Source organism: Tenebrio molitor, chromosome X, assembly GCF_963966145.1.
Source record: "Tenebrio molitor chromosome X, icTenMoli1.1, whole genome shotgun sequence".
NCBI lineage: Eukaryota > Metazoa > Arthropoda > Insecta > Coleoptera > Tenebrionidae > Tenebrio > Tenebrio molitor.
The window spans coordinates 6,498,561-6,516,539 of record NC_091055.1 but is presented as its reverse complement, the minus strand read 5'-3'; the positions used below and the strand labels follow the sequence as shown (position 1 = coordinate 6,516,539).

At 35.3% G+C, this 17,979-nt stretch overlaps 2 protein-coding genes across 6 annotated transcripts; both read right to left on the bottom strand.

The window, feature by feature from the left end:
• Positions 1-358: 358 nt before the first annotated feature.
• LOC138139809 (uncharacterized) lies at positions 359-3,214 on the bottom strand. 3 transcript variants are annotated; one of them, XM_069060316.1, is made up of 7 exons: positions 3,111-3,214; positions 2,895-3,025; positions 1,899-2,554; positions 1,547-1,850; positions 901-1,059; positions 678-848; positions 359-627 (listed from the first exon to the last, which is right to left on the bottom strand). In XM_069060316.1, exons 3-4 carry the CDS (start codon positions 2,493-2,495, stop codon positions 1,620-1,622), a joined length of 828 nt encoding a protein of 275 aa, XP_068916417.1. In that variant the 5' UTR covers positions 2,496-2,554; positions 2,895-3,025; positions 3,111-3,214; the 3' UTR covers positions 359-627; positions 678-848; positions 901-1,059; positions 1,547-1,619. The 3 variants fall into 3 exon arrangements, with proteins under 3 accessions (XP_068916417.1, XP_068916419.1, XP_068916418.1); XM_069060318.1 differs by having other exon boundaries at positions 1,905-2,554; XM_069060317.1 differs by lacking the exon at positions 2,895-3,025 and having other exon boundaries at positions 3,111-3,208.
• A 3,697-nt stretch (positions 3,215-6,911) lies between these two features.
• On the bottom strand, positions 6,912-17,749 carry LOC138139770 (uncharacterized). 3 transcript variants are annotated; one of them, XM_069060239.1, is made up of 24 exons: positions 17,356-17,749; positions 17,034-17,148; positions 16,880-16,978; positions 14,797-15,014; positions 14,552-14,742; positions 13,301-14,002; positions 13,029-13,235; positions 12,852-12,980; positions 12,402-12,795; positions 11,690-12,098; positions 11,333-11,639; positions 11,175-11,280; positions 10,759-11,121; positions 10,566-10,705; positions 10,397-10,513; positions 10,172-10,342; positions 9,861-10,121; positions 9,639-9,807; positions 9,456-9,582; positions 9,021-9,404; positions 8,727-8,967; positions 7,391-8,677; positions 7,136-7,342; positions 6,912-7,091 (listed from the first exon to the last, which is right to left on the bottom strand). In XM_069060239.1, the coding sequence occupies exons 2-24, from the start codon at positions 17,129-17,131 to the stop codon at positions 7,044-7,046; spliced, it is 6,375 nt and encodes a 2,124-aa protein (XP_068916340.1). In that variant the 5' UTR covers positions 17,132-17,148; positions 17,356-17,749; the 3' UTR covers positions 6,912-7,043. The 3 variants fall into 3 exon arrangements, with proteins under 3 accessions (XP_068916340.1, XP_068916341.1, XP_068916342.1); XM_069060240.1 differs by having other exon boundaries at positions 14,570-14,742; XM_069060241.1 differs by lacking the exon at positions 12,402-12,795 and adding an exon at positions 12,286-12,376 and having other exon boundaries at positions 17,356-17,746.
• Positions 17,750-17,979: the final 230 nt, after the last annotated feature.

Sequence of the window (17,979 nt, the reverse complement as noted above, 5' to 3'; positions counted from 1 at the left end):
GCTCTAACTATTGCCCTGAGGTTTCCTCATCTGTTTCAACTGATCATTTATTACTTCGCTATCTTTTTTCACTATTTCTGATCGTTTCTCTTCTAAAAGTGACTTAAAGCTAATTTGAATTAGCTCATGTTGCTCGTTTTATGTTTTCCTTAACGCTTTCAACTCAGCTTCCAGTCTTGAAATTCAGTGTTTGAAAGTTGACTGAACCAAACATGTCAGCACGGGTATTCACCGGATGGAGTGAAAACGAAAGCAGCCGAAAAATATAGCGAGACTAGCGAGAGGAAGGATGGAGGAGGACAGTTGAAAAAGGAGAAAGGAAGGAGAGTGATGTACTGAGGAGAAAAATAAAGTAAAGTTAGAAAATTTTGTGCTTCTGACCATTTTTAGTAATTAAGTTAACAAACATGATATTATTTTAACGGACCTGGCCACAATATACTCTCACTTTTCTATTGTTTCTTTTTCCATAACTGATTTTGCCAGTACGTTAGTCCCAGTGTTAGCATCGTATCCCAAGTTGCCGTTATTTTTACTCAATATTTCTTTCCAAATTTGTACTCGTAGTTCTCCAATGTTGAAATTAGCTTTCGAAACAGATTCTCGTTCTTTCTTTAAATTCTCATTCTGAAATATCAGTCCATTATCAATTTAACATTTTTAATGTTTAAAATTACCAAACGTTGTATGAGCTTTTCTTTACTTCCATTTGTCATTTCCAAAGTCAAAATTTTCTTATTTAATTTTTTAATTTGTGTATTAAAGTTATCACGTTCTACATTCCAATTATCTGTTAAGACTCTGTGTACTTCTTCTTTCAATTTGCACTCTCTTTTCGCTTCTTCGATCTAAAAAATGGATAATATGAATTAACTGACCCCCATCAACTTTTTCATTCACTTTAATTAATAATTCTTCCACCTCATTTCGTTGTTTCTTCCCCACTTTAGTTATCAATTCTTCAATCTCATTTGCTAGTTTTTCCACCATTTTTAATGAATTAACAGCGTCACTTTCTCTTTCTTTTGACTTGGACATTATATTTGATTTGTTGGATAACTGCAATAGGTTTAAAAATAGTATATTAAAGAAGAAGTTTTATAAGGGTTGATTTGGCGCACGAGTCCAAGTGTAGAAAACGAACCGTAGGGGAGTTTTCTATGGGACGACTGACGAGTGCGCCAATGCCCTTATAAAACGAGTTTTTTATGTTATTTTTTAGAATTTGCACCCTTGTTTTAACTTTTAAATAAAAAAAATTCAATTTTCAAATTCTAGGGAATTTTGTATTAATTGGTAATTCAAGGTAACGGAAGCAACTACATCTGCAACACATGTTAAAAAGTAGAGTTTGAACATTTTATTGGAGTTTTTTTGGTGTAAATGACAATAATACACTGAAATATTGATAAAAATTTTCTTAGAGATCTATTAGACTACAAGTGCTTTAATAGATAGCCATAAACGACTCCAAATTGAATACAATAATACACCTATTAGAGACGCAAATTCTAAAAACATGTGTTAAAACTTTCCACATAATTACCTTCTCAGTTACTATTTTTTTGTTCTTGAGTTCTTTCTTCAAACTCGCGAATTTAACAATGGGTGGTGGTTCGTTAAACAATATCGAAGTATTTCTTTGATTGGTAACTCCGAAAGTTAATGTCGACTGACCGACACCTATGGTGCTTATGGTGCTTGTTTGATGCATCCACCTCAAAACTGTTGAGGTTACAAACTTGGGTTAAATTTGAAGCTTGAGTCTGATTAAAAGAGAAACCCGGTTGTTCTGTGTTGAATCCAGTTGTAGTCTGCTCAGGTTTTTGGAACGGGTTGGTAGTAGTATTCTGCAAAAATCGTATAAAAGAAAGACAAATCAAAAGTATGGAACTTACTCGTACCGGAGTGTTTGTTTGTCCGAATACTCCTGTACTGAAAGCGGATTGAAGTTGCGTAGTTGTGGTCCTGAACAGGGGTTGAGAAAAGGATTTTTGGGCTTCATTTTTGCTGAAGGGATTGGAAGTCGACGGTGGGTTGAAACCGAAAGTGGATGATGCATTGCTGGTGGTGGTGACAAAAGTAGTCGGTTTTCCGAACAGGCTGGAGGTGTTCGTTTGATTTGGAACTCCGAAAGCAATTGTCGATGATCCGAAACTTGGTGTCTGTCCGAAGTCTTGCGGTTGTCCAAATCCTGTCTTATTGTTGGTTTGTCCAAACGAAGAATTTGTTGTATTGCTTCTTGGTGTATCGAAAAGAGCAGCTCCAAAACCTGGTTGCTGTTGCGTCGTATATGTACCGGTAACTGGTGAAAATTTAATGTCAGTTCCTGTGGTCTGGTTTCCGAAAGCGTTACTCCCAAACAGATTGTTGGTGTTTGATTTTTGATTTGAAAAGGGATGTTCCACTTTGCTGTTGCGGTTGTTGACCAAAAAGTCCCGTCTGTGACGGGGTGGACTCGAATCCAAACATGGATTTGTTTTGGCCGAATGCATTTGTACTGCCGAACAAACCGCTGGTCGATGGTTGTGGTTGTTGTCCAAAAAATTTGACCCTGAGGTAACAATTCATCATAAAACGCTACCCTTCACCTATGCTCAAGTGGCTATAATGTGTATTTGGGAGGCATTGAGGAAGGATACATACACAAATAATACAATCATACCGCATAATAATGACCAATTTTTAAATAGCAACTGTAAGTTAATGTGAATAATGTAATATATATTTGAAAATGAAGTGTTTATTTATAATGTTGGGAGTTCAAAAACGCTCTGAATGGAATTTCCAGCACTGAAAGAGGACGTAAGTGCAAGTGGAGTCTCCAAAAGGTTGTTTTTTTGCAGTCTATGCCACTAACAAGAAATTCAGAAATGGATCGGCAAACAACTCACCCCCAGAATTTAAATTTGAAGTGTTGGTCACTAGCGGTGGTTTGTTGATGTTATTTTGAAACAAGTGATTCTTGTGAGAGGAGTGTATAAATTAGACTCGATATCGCAATAATAGTTTGTTAACACAATCACTAAAAAATAGTAAGTATATAAGAAAAAAGTCACTTTGTCTTCGAAATTTTATTAGCACTATTATTAAAACAACTGAATACATACACTAATTACAGAAGAAAACAATCCAACTTATTAGGTCCACGTCCGTTTGCCGAATGCCAATTTTTTTTTCCTTCGATCAATTCGAACCCGATATTGAGACTAATGTGAACATAGGGAATTCCCCGACTAAACTTATCAACAACTTATTTGTGTTATCGCTTAAAAAGCGAACAATGGGTTTGTAGAAATGGTTAAGGAGAGAAGTGATAAAAGAGATATTTCAGGCCAATAATTTTATTTACAAATTACGATTCCGACTGTCTAAAACAAAACAAAATGTAAGAACATCTCTATAAGTGTTCTTCTGTTCTTCCCAAAAGTCCGCGTTTCGGGCTAACCTCTCCCCTAAGCAGCTATAGCTTCTCTTCGCTCCCTTCCGGGCATCGTACCCATTACTACCAGCCGATGAAATTGAATAATTATATTTACTCTGTAATGGTCGTAACGATAGCAACTTTTTTTTTATGCGTTTTTGATTTCTTTCTTTCATTTGGTTTCAACAAATATTAGAATGATTCAATGAGCGGAGAAAATCAGAAATTGCGAAAAGATGCTTGGGTGCAAAACAAAGATTAGGATGATAAAAAAATCCAACGCAATAAATGGATCATCGTATAAAAGCTACAGCCAGTAAGAAAGTACTTGTTTCTGTCATCGACAAATTTTTGGAAAATTTGGAGGTACCATGGAGGCTCTGCAATTAGTGCGTGAACCATTAGAAGAAAATTAAAAGAGTTTGGATTAGCTGATCGGCGTTACGCTAAGAAATCGCTTATTTCTAAACATAATGTGAAGTTCCGACTTATTATTAATTCAAGTTTAATTTGTTTATTAAAAGTGATGGTATACACTATATTAGAACAGAAAAGCTTCGGACAGAGGATTGGAAAAGAAATCCACTTTACCCACAGTGAAAGACGGTGGTGGATCCATGACGGTATGGCAATGCTTTTGTTCGTATGGTAGGTATGAGGACACATTTTCGAATTCAGGGCAAAATGGATCGTTTCATTGATTAAGTGATGCCATTAACTTATGAATTCCAACAACGTAATGATCCCAAGCATGCTGCTAAAGTTGTTAAAAATTGGTTTAGAGAAGAAAAGATTAAAGTTGGCCTACCTGAACGCAATTGAAAATCTTTGGGATTATGTTGACAGCCCAATTAGGAATAAAAATTAAAGCAATATGTATAAATGATCTGTTTGATGCCATGAATGAAGCTTGGAGGGATTGGAAGTTTGCCTATGTCGACCATTTAATAAAATCCATGGCCAAAAGATGTGCAAGTGTTATAAAATTAAAAGGATATTATAGAATATATTAGCTGCTATTTTTAATAAATACTTGAAGTTGCTAACTTCAAGTTCCATCTATTTCACTCAAATATTTCTCAATAATTCTAATTGATAGACAATCAAAAGGCATTTTGATTTCCATCTTACCTCTGTAATTTTATCAAAACGTTCGCTATTTTGAAAGCGAGCGGTGTTTTCTTTCTGTTCAAAATCTGACAAAACCTGTTGTGTAAGTATTAATTACGTTTTAGGGAGAGTAAAATTGATAACTCGGTAAATTGTAAAAAACCAATATTTATTGTGTCCTCTTGAAAACATAATTCTGCAACGTAAGATAGGTATACATATTGTGTAATATCTATTATCTTCGAATAGATCTCATTGTACACGTGATGTGCACGACGGTATCTCCAAAGACGTCAGCCGGCTGGGAAGTACCCTACAGATTTGGCCTCACAATCTTTAGGGAAAAATGTTCAGACGATTTTTTATAATAGTTATTTGTCTATCAAGGCCAAAAAGTGCATCTTTTTCGTCCGGTCTTAAGTTTTCTGGCCGGGGCGCCTGGATCTTTATTTTTGATGAGCTGTCTGATCAACTTTTTTTTCCTGAAAAATAAAAATGACATTTATTTTTTGTGCTACAATTTTTTTTAATTGCATTTTTAATTTGCTTTTTAATTCTAAATATACACCCTGTTTATCATATTTTATAAAACGTACACTAATGCGGTTTGCTTGTTTTAAAGCATATTTCCTAGAGGTTACTTCGCATTGGCGTATATTTTATAAAATATGATATACACGGTGTATTTTTAAAATTTAAAATATGTCGAAATTTTACCTACGAGGTTGTGGGATAACGTAGAAAACTAAAAGCAATTAAAAAAAATTGTAGCTCAAAAAATAAATGTCATTTTATTTTTTGACAGAATTTTTTAAATATTTTTTCCGAGTTCTACATGAAGCAGTAGCTCGTGGTTAAAATTTGGTCACGCATTTCAATAACACCCTGTATATAGATGTTGTATTGGCGTATGGTGAAGCGTGCGGGAGTGCTCCTCGAGCACAGAGAATTTCAGTACGACTTTTTCTTGTGGGGGTACATGAAAGACTTGGTATATTCGATCCCAATTGATGCAATTGAAATTTTAAGAGAACGGGTGGAACATGTTGCCAAAACAATTCGCAATAACAGAGGAATGTTGGAAAGAGTGACAGAATCATTTCGTCGGCACCTTCATTATTCACAATAACAGCGGTCACTTTGTACACTTCTTGTAATGATTAGTGATTACTCTGATTACTTCATGAGAATTTTTACGGATTAATGCATTAATTTTAGGAGACATTTTGTCAATATTTTGGGTATGGGCGATTTATTAGGGTCAGTTTAAAATATTTACTATTAAAATTGCTTTCATTTAATATCTACCATATGATTCTCTTTTTTTCTCCTCCACCCTTATCATTATAGGTCACGGCAACGGGCGCAGCAATTAGCAGCTGTGCTTAAGTTAGGAAAAAACAAGTGAAAGTTTTCTTGCTTTTGTTTTTTGTTCTTTGCTTATCGGCATCGGCGAAGCAAATAATCGCCATAAGCCGGTAAATTTGTGCCATATCTTTCAGTAATTTAAATATGTATATTGTTGCTATTATCGAGTTCTATTACTAGTTAAAATTAATGTACTTATTTCTGAGACACGTTGTATGTTTGTGGGTATAATGGACAGACAAGGTTTAGTTATGTAATATTATACAAAATGATTCGACAAAATTCCGACATGTTAGTGAGAACCCAACCTCCTATGGCTCGAAGGGCACAAGCGTGTACAGTATCAAAAATATTTCAAAATCGTCACTATATTCACAAGTACTTAATGGGACCCACTTTGTGCATTCTTTTTTTCTTTAGCTACCTATACTTTTATGGGTTTTTTTTGCAGATTAGGGTCAAGGAATGAAAAAGAGCAAAAATATGTTAAATTTAAATTGATACCTATTAATTAAATCGAATTTGAAAAATTGTTGGTTATATAACAACTAATGGCGGGCAGGTGAAAATGAAACTAGATTATTATTGAAAAGTGATTGGTATTATAAATGTCGAACGTTAATAAGAACATCTGGAATCAGCTGAAGACATTTTTCAACAATTCGATATCGAAGATCTTCTAGAGACTCTGGTGGCTCGTTGTCATTGGGATTACCTGTTTACACCTTTACCCCCTCCCTCGCTCTTTCTTCATTCCAGAATACACTGAACCCTTTTGGAAAGCCTGAAAAGTTTTTCCTATTCGTAGTTGTTAGCTGTCGACGTCGTAGAGGGAAAATTCAATTTTTTTCTCAACGTATCTTACCGAACATTGTATTCAGCACGATTTAGTATAAATTCTACACTTCTAAAGTTGATCAATTTTTTTTATTATAACTGCACTCCAAGATGTTTTTGGCTTGTATAACTTGATTATACTAATATGTCACGATTTCAAATAAAAACAAAATTTTCTATGTCGGTTTTAATTGAAGAACCGTTTTACAAACATATAATTTACAGTTCTATTAACATGAAACTCTAGCTTCAAACAACAAAAACACGAAGTTTAGGGGATAAAAAATGGAAATTGTTTCAAATGTTAAATTCTCTTAGTTTTTGTTTTTGATGTCTTTTCTGGTTCCTGAAACTACAACCGAATTAAGAGTGATCGATAAATTCGTCTCAACTTACTGCTGGAGATGCTCTAGATGATAAATTTCCGTTGCTGCCATTTCTCATAAGCGGTCTGTGCGTAGAACTGGTATCGTGCCTCACTTCATGTCTTTCCACACTGCTGCTCCTCGACGTGGAACCGCTCTTTTTAAATATGCCGGTGATTCTTTCCCGCAAGTCCTTTTTGCTACCCTTATCGTCGAGAAGCTCAGAACTAGAATTTTGCTACAAGAGAAGTTCAGCGAAATGAGATCGAATTAAAAAGAATACAACCTTAGACGAGAGTGATCTGGTTGGAGAAAATGTTCCAGGATCTTGATCATCGATGCTCCTTGATTTCGTGAGTTTCTTTAGTTTACCCATCAATCCCTTCTTCTTCTTTTTCTCACCTGCAAATTCACTTTGCGTGGAACCGCCGGAAAGTCGACTATCTAAACTTGTATCTCTTGTAGACCATCTTTCTACATCTGACGACATGTCTAAAGACTGTAGACTAGACATACTATCATTATCATTTTTCCATATTTTTGGGTCATTTTGGGCGATCGTGTGTTCTAGCGATAAACTCTTCCTGTGCAGACTTCCATCTGTACTTCGTCTCTTCACGTAAGGTTTAGAACTGTATCTCGATTCTGAGACATTTTCGTGCTCCGATGAAGTTGCTCTTCTCATACCCATCGATCGTCTGATTCGTTCCCGTTCGTATTCGTCTTCCGAAGCCTTCTGCATTCGGCGAAGATCCTCGGCGGTACTTACCAGCTTCAACATGAGCGCCTGTACTTCTTGTTGTTTGTCTTCAGGGGGCAAAGACGATTCTCGTCGTTCTATAGCTGGTGAAGATTCCCTCGATTTCGAACTCCTGCTCCTTCGAGGAGGTGTCGGTGTATACGAAGCCTCTTTCTCCCTTGAGAAAAATAATTCAGGTGCCAACTGTTTCAAATAGTCTATTTGTTCAATAAGGTTGTTCAGTTTTCTATCATCTTCTTGGCTTGTTCTCTTCTTACCACTGATGATCATCTTGAATTCTTCACGTTCTTTCTCGTAACGTTCTTTCTCTCGTCTTAGTTTCTCATTTGTGGTTCTCAACTTAGCATGGGCATCCCTTAATTCTAACAGATCGCACTGCAATTCAGTTATTTTTTTCTTGTTTTCGTCTTGATCCTCTTCTGACGACTTTTTGAATTGATCTTGCTTTCGTTTTGCTTCCAAACGTTCTTTATCACGTTCTCGTTCGACTTCGAAAAGTGTCTGTCGTAGATCTCTGGCTAATGTTGCTGTTTCTTGCAGTAACCTTTGTTGTTCTTCTCTTTCTTTCTGCCATGCAAGCTCCATACGCGTTCTCAGACCAACAATTTTAGTTCGTCCGCTGCTCAGTATCTTTTCTTCTTCTAGTTCGTTCACGCGAGAATGTAATTCGGACAACTTTACTTCCCAAGATGATCTTTCTGACACTAATTCGGTTTTAAGGCGAGAAGATTCTAAACGGGCCTCAGAAAGTTCATCTTCCATGCAACTGATTTGCTGTTCGAGAGTAGCTATTTTCGTTTTTGATTCCTCGAGCTACAAATTTTATCGCTCAAAGATGCTTCAGAGTTTTAAAAAGACTTACCTCGTCGTAATGTACAGAATGACTGTTGCTCTCTCTGTTTACTTTTGGAGAGTTTTTCAAATCGCCTATAGTTTTTTGGGCTGATTCTAACATGTGCTTGTATGTATCCCTTTCACGTTTAAATCTCATTACCTGCCCTTGTAACATCTGCAATTCTCCATTTACTATAGTTATTTGATTATCATATCTCATCTTATATTCTCCAAGTTCCAATTTCTTCGATTTTTCTATAGAGCTCAACCTAAAAATAAATCGTCACATTTTGACTTTACAGTTTTAAAACCAGACACAGACTTTGCTTTCAGCTGCCTTATTTCTTTCTCCATTGCTGAACTATCCGCACTTATGTTTCTTTGCACTTTATTTACTTTTTCATAATCATCCAGTTTTTTCCTGAGCTCATCACTTTCTTTTCTCATATATTCCAATTGATCATTTATTACTTCATTTTCTTTTTTAAGCTGATCTAGTTCTGATTGTTTTTCTTCCAGAGATGCCTTAAGTCTGGTTTTTTCTAATTCATTGCCGTTTCCGCTCTTCTTCTCAATTTCGTTAATTTTATCTTGCATGTTTAATTTTTCCTTGATCCATTCATCATGTTGTTTGTTGTATGTTTCCCTCAATGTCTTCAGTTCAGCTTCCAACTCTTGCAATTCAGATTTCGTGTTTGAAAGTTGACTGAAACAAAAATGATTTTATTTTAACAAACTTTAATGCACACAGTCTCACTTTTCTATTGTTTCTTTTTCCATGACTAATTTTGCCTTGGTCACGACGTGTTCTTCTTCCAAAATTTCATATTTCCCTGTCAAATCATCATATTTTTGTTTTTCTTTGCTCACATTACCTTCTAGCTCTAAATAAGATTAAATCGGTACAAAAAATGAAAATATTATACTCCTAGTAACTTACTCTCTATAGTTTCTTGGAATTGTTTTATTTCTGCTAGTCTTTTGGTTCCAGTGCCAGCATTTAATTCCAACGATTTGATTTTACTCTTCAGTGAAGAAAGTTCCATTTCTTTATTTTTATTTTGCTTATCGTGATTTACTTTCATTAATTCCAATTTCTTCTTCTCATTCTAATAAAAAAAAAAACACATCATACAAAAAATTACCAAAATATTTTTATTACTTGTAACTCTGTTTCTAATTCTCCCGTTTTTTTCTCGAAATTTATTTTTTCATTCTTGATATCCGCTTCAGATTTCTTCAGTTTATCTTCTAGACTCTTATGACTCTTTTGAGATACCTCTAATTTGGATTCGATGTCAGCCAAGTTAGCCTTATTTTTACTCAATTCATCTTTCAATTTATTAATTTCACGACTTTCTAGTTCTCCAACTTTTAAATTAGCTTTCGAAACAGATTCTCGTTCTTTCTTCAAGTTCTCTTCCTGAAATATCAGTCCATTATCAATTTAACACTATTAATGTTCAAAATTACCAAACGTTCTATGAGCTTCTTTTTACTTTCTATTGTGGTTTCCAAACTCAGAATTTTGGCATTTAATTCTTCAATTTGTGTACTAAATCTGTTACGTTCTGCATCCCATTTGTCAGTTAACGTTGTGTGTTCTCCTTCTTTCAATTTGCTCCTTCTTTTCTCTTCTTCGATCTAAAACAAGTACTCGTACATGAATTAACCGACTCCCATCAGTTATTCCCTCACTTTCATTTCCAGTTCTTTAATCTTCTCTTTTCCCTGTTTTTCCACCTTCTTCAATTTTTCCTCACCCTCGCTTATTTTCTTTTCTAACTCAGATATTTTATTTGATTTCTCGGATATCTGCAATAGGTTCAAACACTATGAGTCAAAACTTACCACTTTAAACAGTTACCTCATCACTTAATTTTGCCTTGCTGTCGAGCTCTCTCTTCAAGTTCTTCAATTCTTTTTCTTTGATTTCTAAATCCGTTTTCAATGTTTCGGCTTTTTGTGTTTGAAGAACCAACTCATCCTGTCTATAAGCTGCAGTTTCTAAAAACAAAAATAGTCAGTTTTTGATTCAAGTTTTCCACTTAAACAGTTACTTAAATTATCTTTCAATTTAGCGATTTCATCATCCACGTGTTGTTTATCGTCTTGTATCTTCTTATATTCTTCTTTTGATTTCTCTATTTGCTCCTTCAGCTTCCTTTTCTCTTGATTAGATTTCGATAACGATTCTTTAGTTTTGACAAGAGACTTATTTAGTTCGTCATATTTCTGTTTTTCTTGACTCAATTTTTCTTTTTCTTCTGCCAATGCAGTTTTCATTTCTTCAAACTTCTTGTTCATCTCTTCCAGTTCTTTAACGGCTTTATTTATTTGATTTTGATGCCGCAGATTTTTCACATCTTCTTCTAACTTATATTTTTCATTTTCGCTCGTTTTTATAGCTACAATCATCTCACCTAAAAAAAACATGTTGTTTCATATTTCTAGACCTTCAGAAAAGATTTTTTACCAATTTCACTTTCTAAATCGTTTACCATTGTTTTTAATTGATCTTTTGACGTTAAGTGTGATATTTTCTTCGGAGTTCTATCTGCGAACTTCTTATACTTTCCATCCTATTAAATGATATGTAAAAATTATTCTACATGAGACAACATAATTTCTTACTTTTAGAATTGCCAACGATTCTTGTTTGATTGATTTTTCCAGTTTTTCTTCTAATTCCTTTATTTTATTATCCCTTTCACCAATTTCAACTTCTAAAGAAGCGATTTGATCAATATATTTATCCAAGTTTTTATCAGATTTAAGATTTTTCGTCCCTTTGAGGAGTTGCAGTTTTTTATTTTCACTAATTAACTTTTCATTTTCTGTTTCGAGCGTTTGGATCTTATTTCTTAAAATATTTGTTTCTTGTTCGATAACCTGAAGTTGCCGTTTCAAATCCAGAGTTTGCTGATCCAAATCCAAAGACCTGTTTGAACTCTTTGAAAAACATTCACACATCGATTATTCCACACTTACTTGCTTTTTTGGACACTTTTAGTTCGTTTCTGATTCAAACTTAATTCTGCATGAAGTCTTTCACAATCTCTTTCTTTTTCTATGAGTTTTTTCCTGAGATCGTTTGTTTCATCCTCCAAGACCTTCAATTTTTGATTCTGTAAAGTGCTGCCCTTTTCTCCACCTACAAGTGTCCGTTTTGTTGTCGTTTTAGCAAGGAGTTTGTCTTGAAGATCTTTGTTCTTAGTTTTAATTCTATGATTTTCTGCTTCTAAATCTTCAACTTTACGTCGAAGAACTGAAGCTTCCTGTTCACTTAATTCTAACTGCAATTTTATTTCAGCAGGGTCTTCATCATCTGATACGTCACCTTTTTCAGAAGGCGGTTCTGGGGTCAGTCTTATATTATTTGTGGGGCTTAATTTACGACCTAATAATCACAAGTATTAAGTTTGTTAAAATGACTAAAAAGCAAAAGAAAAAACTTAAGCAAGAAAAGTAAGAATAATTGCAACTGTAGAAAATGGTAATTAGGAAATGGATTAGTAGAGGGGAATATTGAAACCAATAATTGTTAATCCATGCAGGTCACAGCATAATTTTGTTGACGGACATACTTCTGGCTCGAGTAGCCATTTTCTTCAGCTGCAAAACCAAAGATTCATTATCATCCTCTATCCTTGACACTTTCTTGCGTAAATTTTGAGCCTGCAATTACGAAACAAAGCATTACCCATTGCATTCAATAACGTAGCCATTGGAGAAAATAGTCTTGCTGGTTGGTAAATTTTTGACATTGTTAGATGGTGGTATTGAATAGAGGCTATGAAGTTTTGTGGTGGAGATGGCCACTTTTTCTCATTTTCGATATCGAAATCTGTTTGACAAGTTTTGACACAAACATTATCAAACACAGTTTGCGTTTCAGCTTCCGACGATTCTAGATAAAGTAAGGTTTGGGTAGATACTGAAAAAAGTTTTGGTTCAGTTCGAATGGGTTTACCCAAATTTGATTCGTTTTCCTTCACATCTTTATTTTTAGATTCAAACAAAACTAAAGGGGATTTGCGTTGGAAAATATGTAATTCGGGGGACATTTTACCACGTGAAGATGAATTTTTATTAATCTGACCCAATGAAAAAAAGATTACATTAAAAAACTAATCACGGTGGTAATAATTACCTCTTCTTCGGCAAATTTCAACTGTTCCCTCAAATCAGCCTCTCTTTCCATGGAATCTTGAAGGTCTCTTAATAGCTGAGCTGGATCGTCTTGAGAACCACCTCTGGTGAGAGATTCGCGCGAAACTTTCTACAAAAACTGTTTGAGAAACATTTACCCACATCTCACACCACTTACTCCGTCTGCGGAAGGAAACTTGCCGATGGTTCCCAATTTTGGCGCTTTCTTTTTGGTGGTCTTTGACGACTCTTCAGCCTGAAGTTTCTGATTTGCATCATCTAACTCCTTCTGCAATCTTATTGAAACTTCGTTTGCCAGTTTTAAATCTTGTTCAAGTTGTTTCATCTTCTCCAAATTTGCTAACGTTGTTTGGCCTCCCGATATCTAAAAATTGGAACCACACCAACAATCTAGCCACACTCTTTTGCGGCGAATTCTTTTTCCCATACCTCTTTCAACTTCTTCTCCGCGTCATTCTTCTCTTGTTCCAGTTGTTCCGATTTTCGTTCGGCTTTCCGCAATTTGAATGAGAGAATTCTACAGTTTTTGGTCGTTTGATCCAATTCTTTTTTTAACGAAGTGTACTCCACAGCTTGATCTTCTCTAAAATTGTCCTGCATTTCGTCCATCTGCTCCTCCATATCTCTCAACTCCTTTTTGATATCCTCATTCTCGTCCATCAACTCCTCGCATAAAGTTTCCGCTGCCAAGAGTTTCGACCTCAGCTCGTCTGCAATCTTTTGAGCAGCTTGTGCAGTAGGTCTTTGATCTAAATCTTCTTCCAGTTCCTTCACGCGAAGCGTCAAACTTCTCTTCTCATCTCGATAGTCCTCCAGAGATTGTTGAAATTCGTTGCATTTCTGTTGCAATTTGAGAACTTCAGACGCAGTCGTCTTACTTGTGGTCGTCTCCATTGCTGCCAATCGCCGAAGGAGGATGTCACTCTTTTCTCTTTCCAACCGTTCACACTTCGATTTTGTCACCTCCAATTCTTTCTTTAAACTCTCCATCTGGTCTCTCAGTTCATAATCTTGGGCGTCTACTAACGTAGTATCTGTTGTTTCCGTTCCAGCTAAACTCACAGCGTCATCTTCTGCTTCCGAATTTTGGTGTTCTTCGACTGGTGGTGCAACAGTCGGTTTCCGTTTCACCTATTACCAAATTTAGCACCGTATAAACTGTCAAAGAGTCTACTTATGAGCCCCTGAACGAAAATTGAGCTCATAAATAGATAAGTGGCTACACCGTTTTCGACAGAAATACAGGCGAGAATGTGACGCGTTTGTGCGAGTTTGTGATTCATCCTCAACAACGGAGTATTTCAGAAAACAGTGTACTTAACGACAAAATTAACAATTTTGGATTAGTACAGTCAAAGGCAGCGTGCATGGTGCGAATTAAGTCAATACGTATTATTTTAAGACAATTGTGAAATGGTTTTGTGACGTCGATGAGACTTCGTTGTGTATTGACGAGTTGGTGACTGTTGTGAGAATCAGAATTTCTGATATGATTTGATTTTTATTCATGGAGAGCATGCTTCTTACCAATCCTATTCATCTGGGTGTTGAAATTTCTCTTGAAAAACTTAATAATCAAAATTAAAAGATTTTTTGAGGTTCAAACAAGCCCCAAAACTACAAAGCTTCTAAAATACTGAATAGGAATGCAAGGATTAACACAACACAACATCTAATTACTTGAATGAGAAATTGTACATCATGATTTGTTGGTTCCTCTGAGATTGTTTTCACTTCTTTTATTTGGATTCGTTTACTTTTTTCATCCGAAGCTTCCTTTATGGCTTGTAATTTCTTCGCACGCGCTGCTAAACTATCGTTTTTGTTAAATACTGGAGTCTTGTTGGTTTTCACTGTAAAACTGTCGGAAGCTAGAACCAATTTTTAACGTACACCTCTCCAACCAGAATTCGTAACTTCTCTACCTGCTCTTTGTCCTGTATCTATCGGTTTTTGTTTTCTCTTCGGCAATCTTATACTGACTGTCGTGACGGCTTGAGTGTCATCTTCTAATTTTGCTAAATCTGGAGTAGACGTCCAAGATGAAGGGTTGCTATAATTACTTTCGCTTTTTACTGAATTATTGTCGTATGCTAAATTGCTGCTAGAGACCCAGCTACGTCTTTTCTCACTATCAGAATCCCTACAGACAAATTGATCACCATTTATTTCATCTACATTTTTTTCTGCACTTCACCCCCGTAGTGCAATCAGTGTAGTTAAATGTTTCAAGTTAGAAACAAAATAAAACGAAACTGTAAAATTTTGCACTCATCTGAGTTAGGAACAACAGTTAAACTGGCGTTCAGTCGCAGACACATATTAAATGTGAACCTTGAAAGTGTAGCTAATGCTAGGTAACATATTGCTAGGGTTACCCGGAGTTCGCTAGAGGGTGGTAACAAAATATCTTATTTGTCGTCAATATTATTATCGAGTTCTTAAAATATACCGTATCGCGGTGAATATACAAATAAGTCTCGCATTAGTTGATCTCCCTGGGGTATACACTAATTACGACTTGTTTACGAAGACCATCTTGTTTGATTCCCATTCTAATTTAGCAAATAAAATTAAGAATTAATATGTTCTCCATTTCCTCATAATATCAAATCGATTCTCTAACACATGTTTATTTTAATTCATCAATAAAGAATCTCGGGTGTCCCATCAAAATAAACAAGAGAATAGAAAAAATATAGAATTTTTTTTTGCGTTCTTGTTGCTTTCTTAACAATACAATAAGTAAAAACAACTCGTTTTAGGACTGTATATTGTAGTTTCAATTTGGTTGTAGGTCGTAAAATTTTATGGTACTTTAAGTTAAAGATCTTGCAGGGCTTATAAATCCTAGTTTACCACTAGCAGGTAATATTTTAAGCAAGGTTGTATTGTACATTTGGTATATTTGCATTGTACGGCAAACGGCACGCGCCGCATCCCAACCTTTTCAAACCCAACAATTGTGCCCGTTAATCGCTCATAATATCCAATAAAATTTTACGACCTACAACCAAATTGAAACTACAGTACTGCTATTAGTCCTAAAAAATAACCAATTTCAAATGTTCCCGCATTGATACGCAAAAGCGCGGGAAAAATGAAAATTTAAAAAAAGAAATACAGAATAATAGCGAATTAAAAATCTCCTTTATTGTAGTGTGTGAGCAACAAGTACTGATTGAGTTGGCAATAAATTCTGGTGATTTTTGGTGACTTTTATGTCATGTTCTAACGAGAAAACCATTTTTTTAATAAAAGATTACAAAAACCAAGACGTTTACATTTGAAATGTATACCAGCTGTCAATAATGTCAATAAAACAAACCGAAATAGGTACAATTCACAGTTTTGAAACAGTTATTGTTGCTCACCCTGTAGATTTTGGAAAACATCAAAATAAAATTAATTTGTTTCTGTCACCCTATCTACTCATTTTGATTTGGTATAAATGAGAAACTATTTCTTCAATAGAGGTGTTAATATCTTGATAACATTATAAGCTATTTTTAAATGTTGTAACTGTCAAAATGATAACAGCCAGTACTGACTGAAAGATCAATAATGTATCGCTTATATTTTTGACGTGCGAAAAGCAACGTAAAAAGCAAATAAATGTTTGGTTCAATCAAAACATCGCTCTTTTCGATGTTATGATTTCTTAAATTTTAATGTAACTTCGACCTTAGTAAATCGAATGTGATATCGTAAAATCTATTCCTGATTTCTCCGTTTTATGTCTTCATTCGTAGCTTCGATGATCAGTAGGCATAACTTAAAAGAAACTTAAATAACAACACTAATTTTAGCCAAAGATTTTGATTGTTGTTTCGATTATTTTTTGGGGTTTCATGTGTTCCCATCGTTTCAAATCTTGGCGTATCGACAAAAAAAAAAAAGATAACAACGTAGATCGTTTTTTTGGAAGAAAAATATAGTCCGTTGTCCGAAAATTGAAATATCAAGAGTCTATAAATTGTAGAGAGTAAAAAAGAGCGAGTTGTGTACCTTGAATTCCAAGATAAACTTGGTGTCGACGCTGTTGTGTCATCTCTGCGTAGTGAAGAATCTTCATCTCTTCGCTTCCCTCCGTGTTCTTTGTAGTCTCTAAAATGACGAGGAGGGTGAACGGATGGAAGAGGATCGTTAAAAAGTAAAATACCTAAAACATCTTTTGCATCTAGTGGGCCATCTAACTTGAGGATGGAAACCTAAAGGACACAAGGGATCGCCTTTGGCAAGAGGGTACATGTGATGCATCTTGAATGTATTCAGCGCTGAAAGGGAGAAGAAGAATAAACAAGAAGAAACAGCACCGTCGCAATAAACACATAATAACAGAGCGAAAAAGGTTTCACAATTTACAAGTGCAACATCTTAGGTCGTGAGTTCCATCTATATATAGCGTCAGCACATTTGTATTTGCTGCAAGACCCTGAATTGATTTAAACTAAAGAACTACGAATAAGCCATCGAATACTTACTGTGTATCTGTTAGTCGAAAAAACTAGTCAAAAATAATAATCCATCGGACGGTTTATATCTGCGGGGGCAAACTTTATGGCTCCGGGGAAAACGTGCAGCACTTACGTAATCACTTCACTATAGTGTCCGCGAGTCCGACAGGGGCATAACGTCCACCAAAAAATCCAATAATTTCAATATATCGAACAATGCGACACATCTATGCGAACATATACACACGTTGAAGCAGTACGAGAGAAGACGGCCAGCGTCGCAACCAGATTCCTTGCTCACCTAATTTCGGGATGTTCGCCAAACAATTTATAAATCTTATAAGCAACACTCATTCCTGAAAGCGTATGCGATCCAGTGTTTGACGCCAGTTGCTTTCAAAACAATCGCTTTTTCTTTACGCACTCACCCTGATAAGTTATTTTGTATTAATATAAGCATACACGTATCTACAGCTTTATATATAACTCTTAATTTGGGGATTAAATTTAGATGTGATATACAACTGCTCATAAAATATACAGAAGTTTTAAAAATTTTGGCAGCGGTCGGCTTTTTAGAAAAAAGCTAAATTTGAACGGACAAACAGATAAATAGAATGGAAAGGCTAGTGGCCTAAGAACGAACGCAGG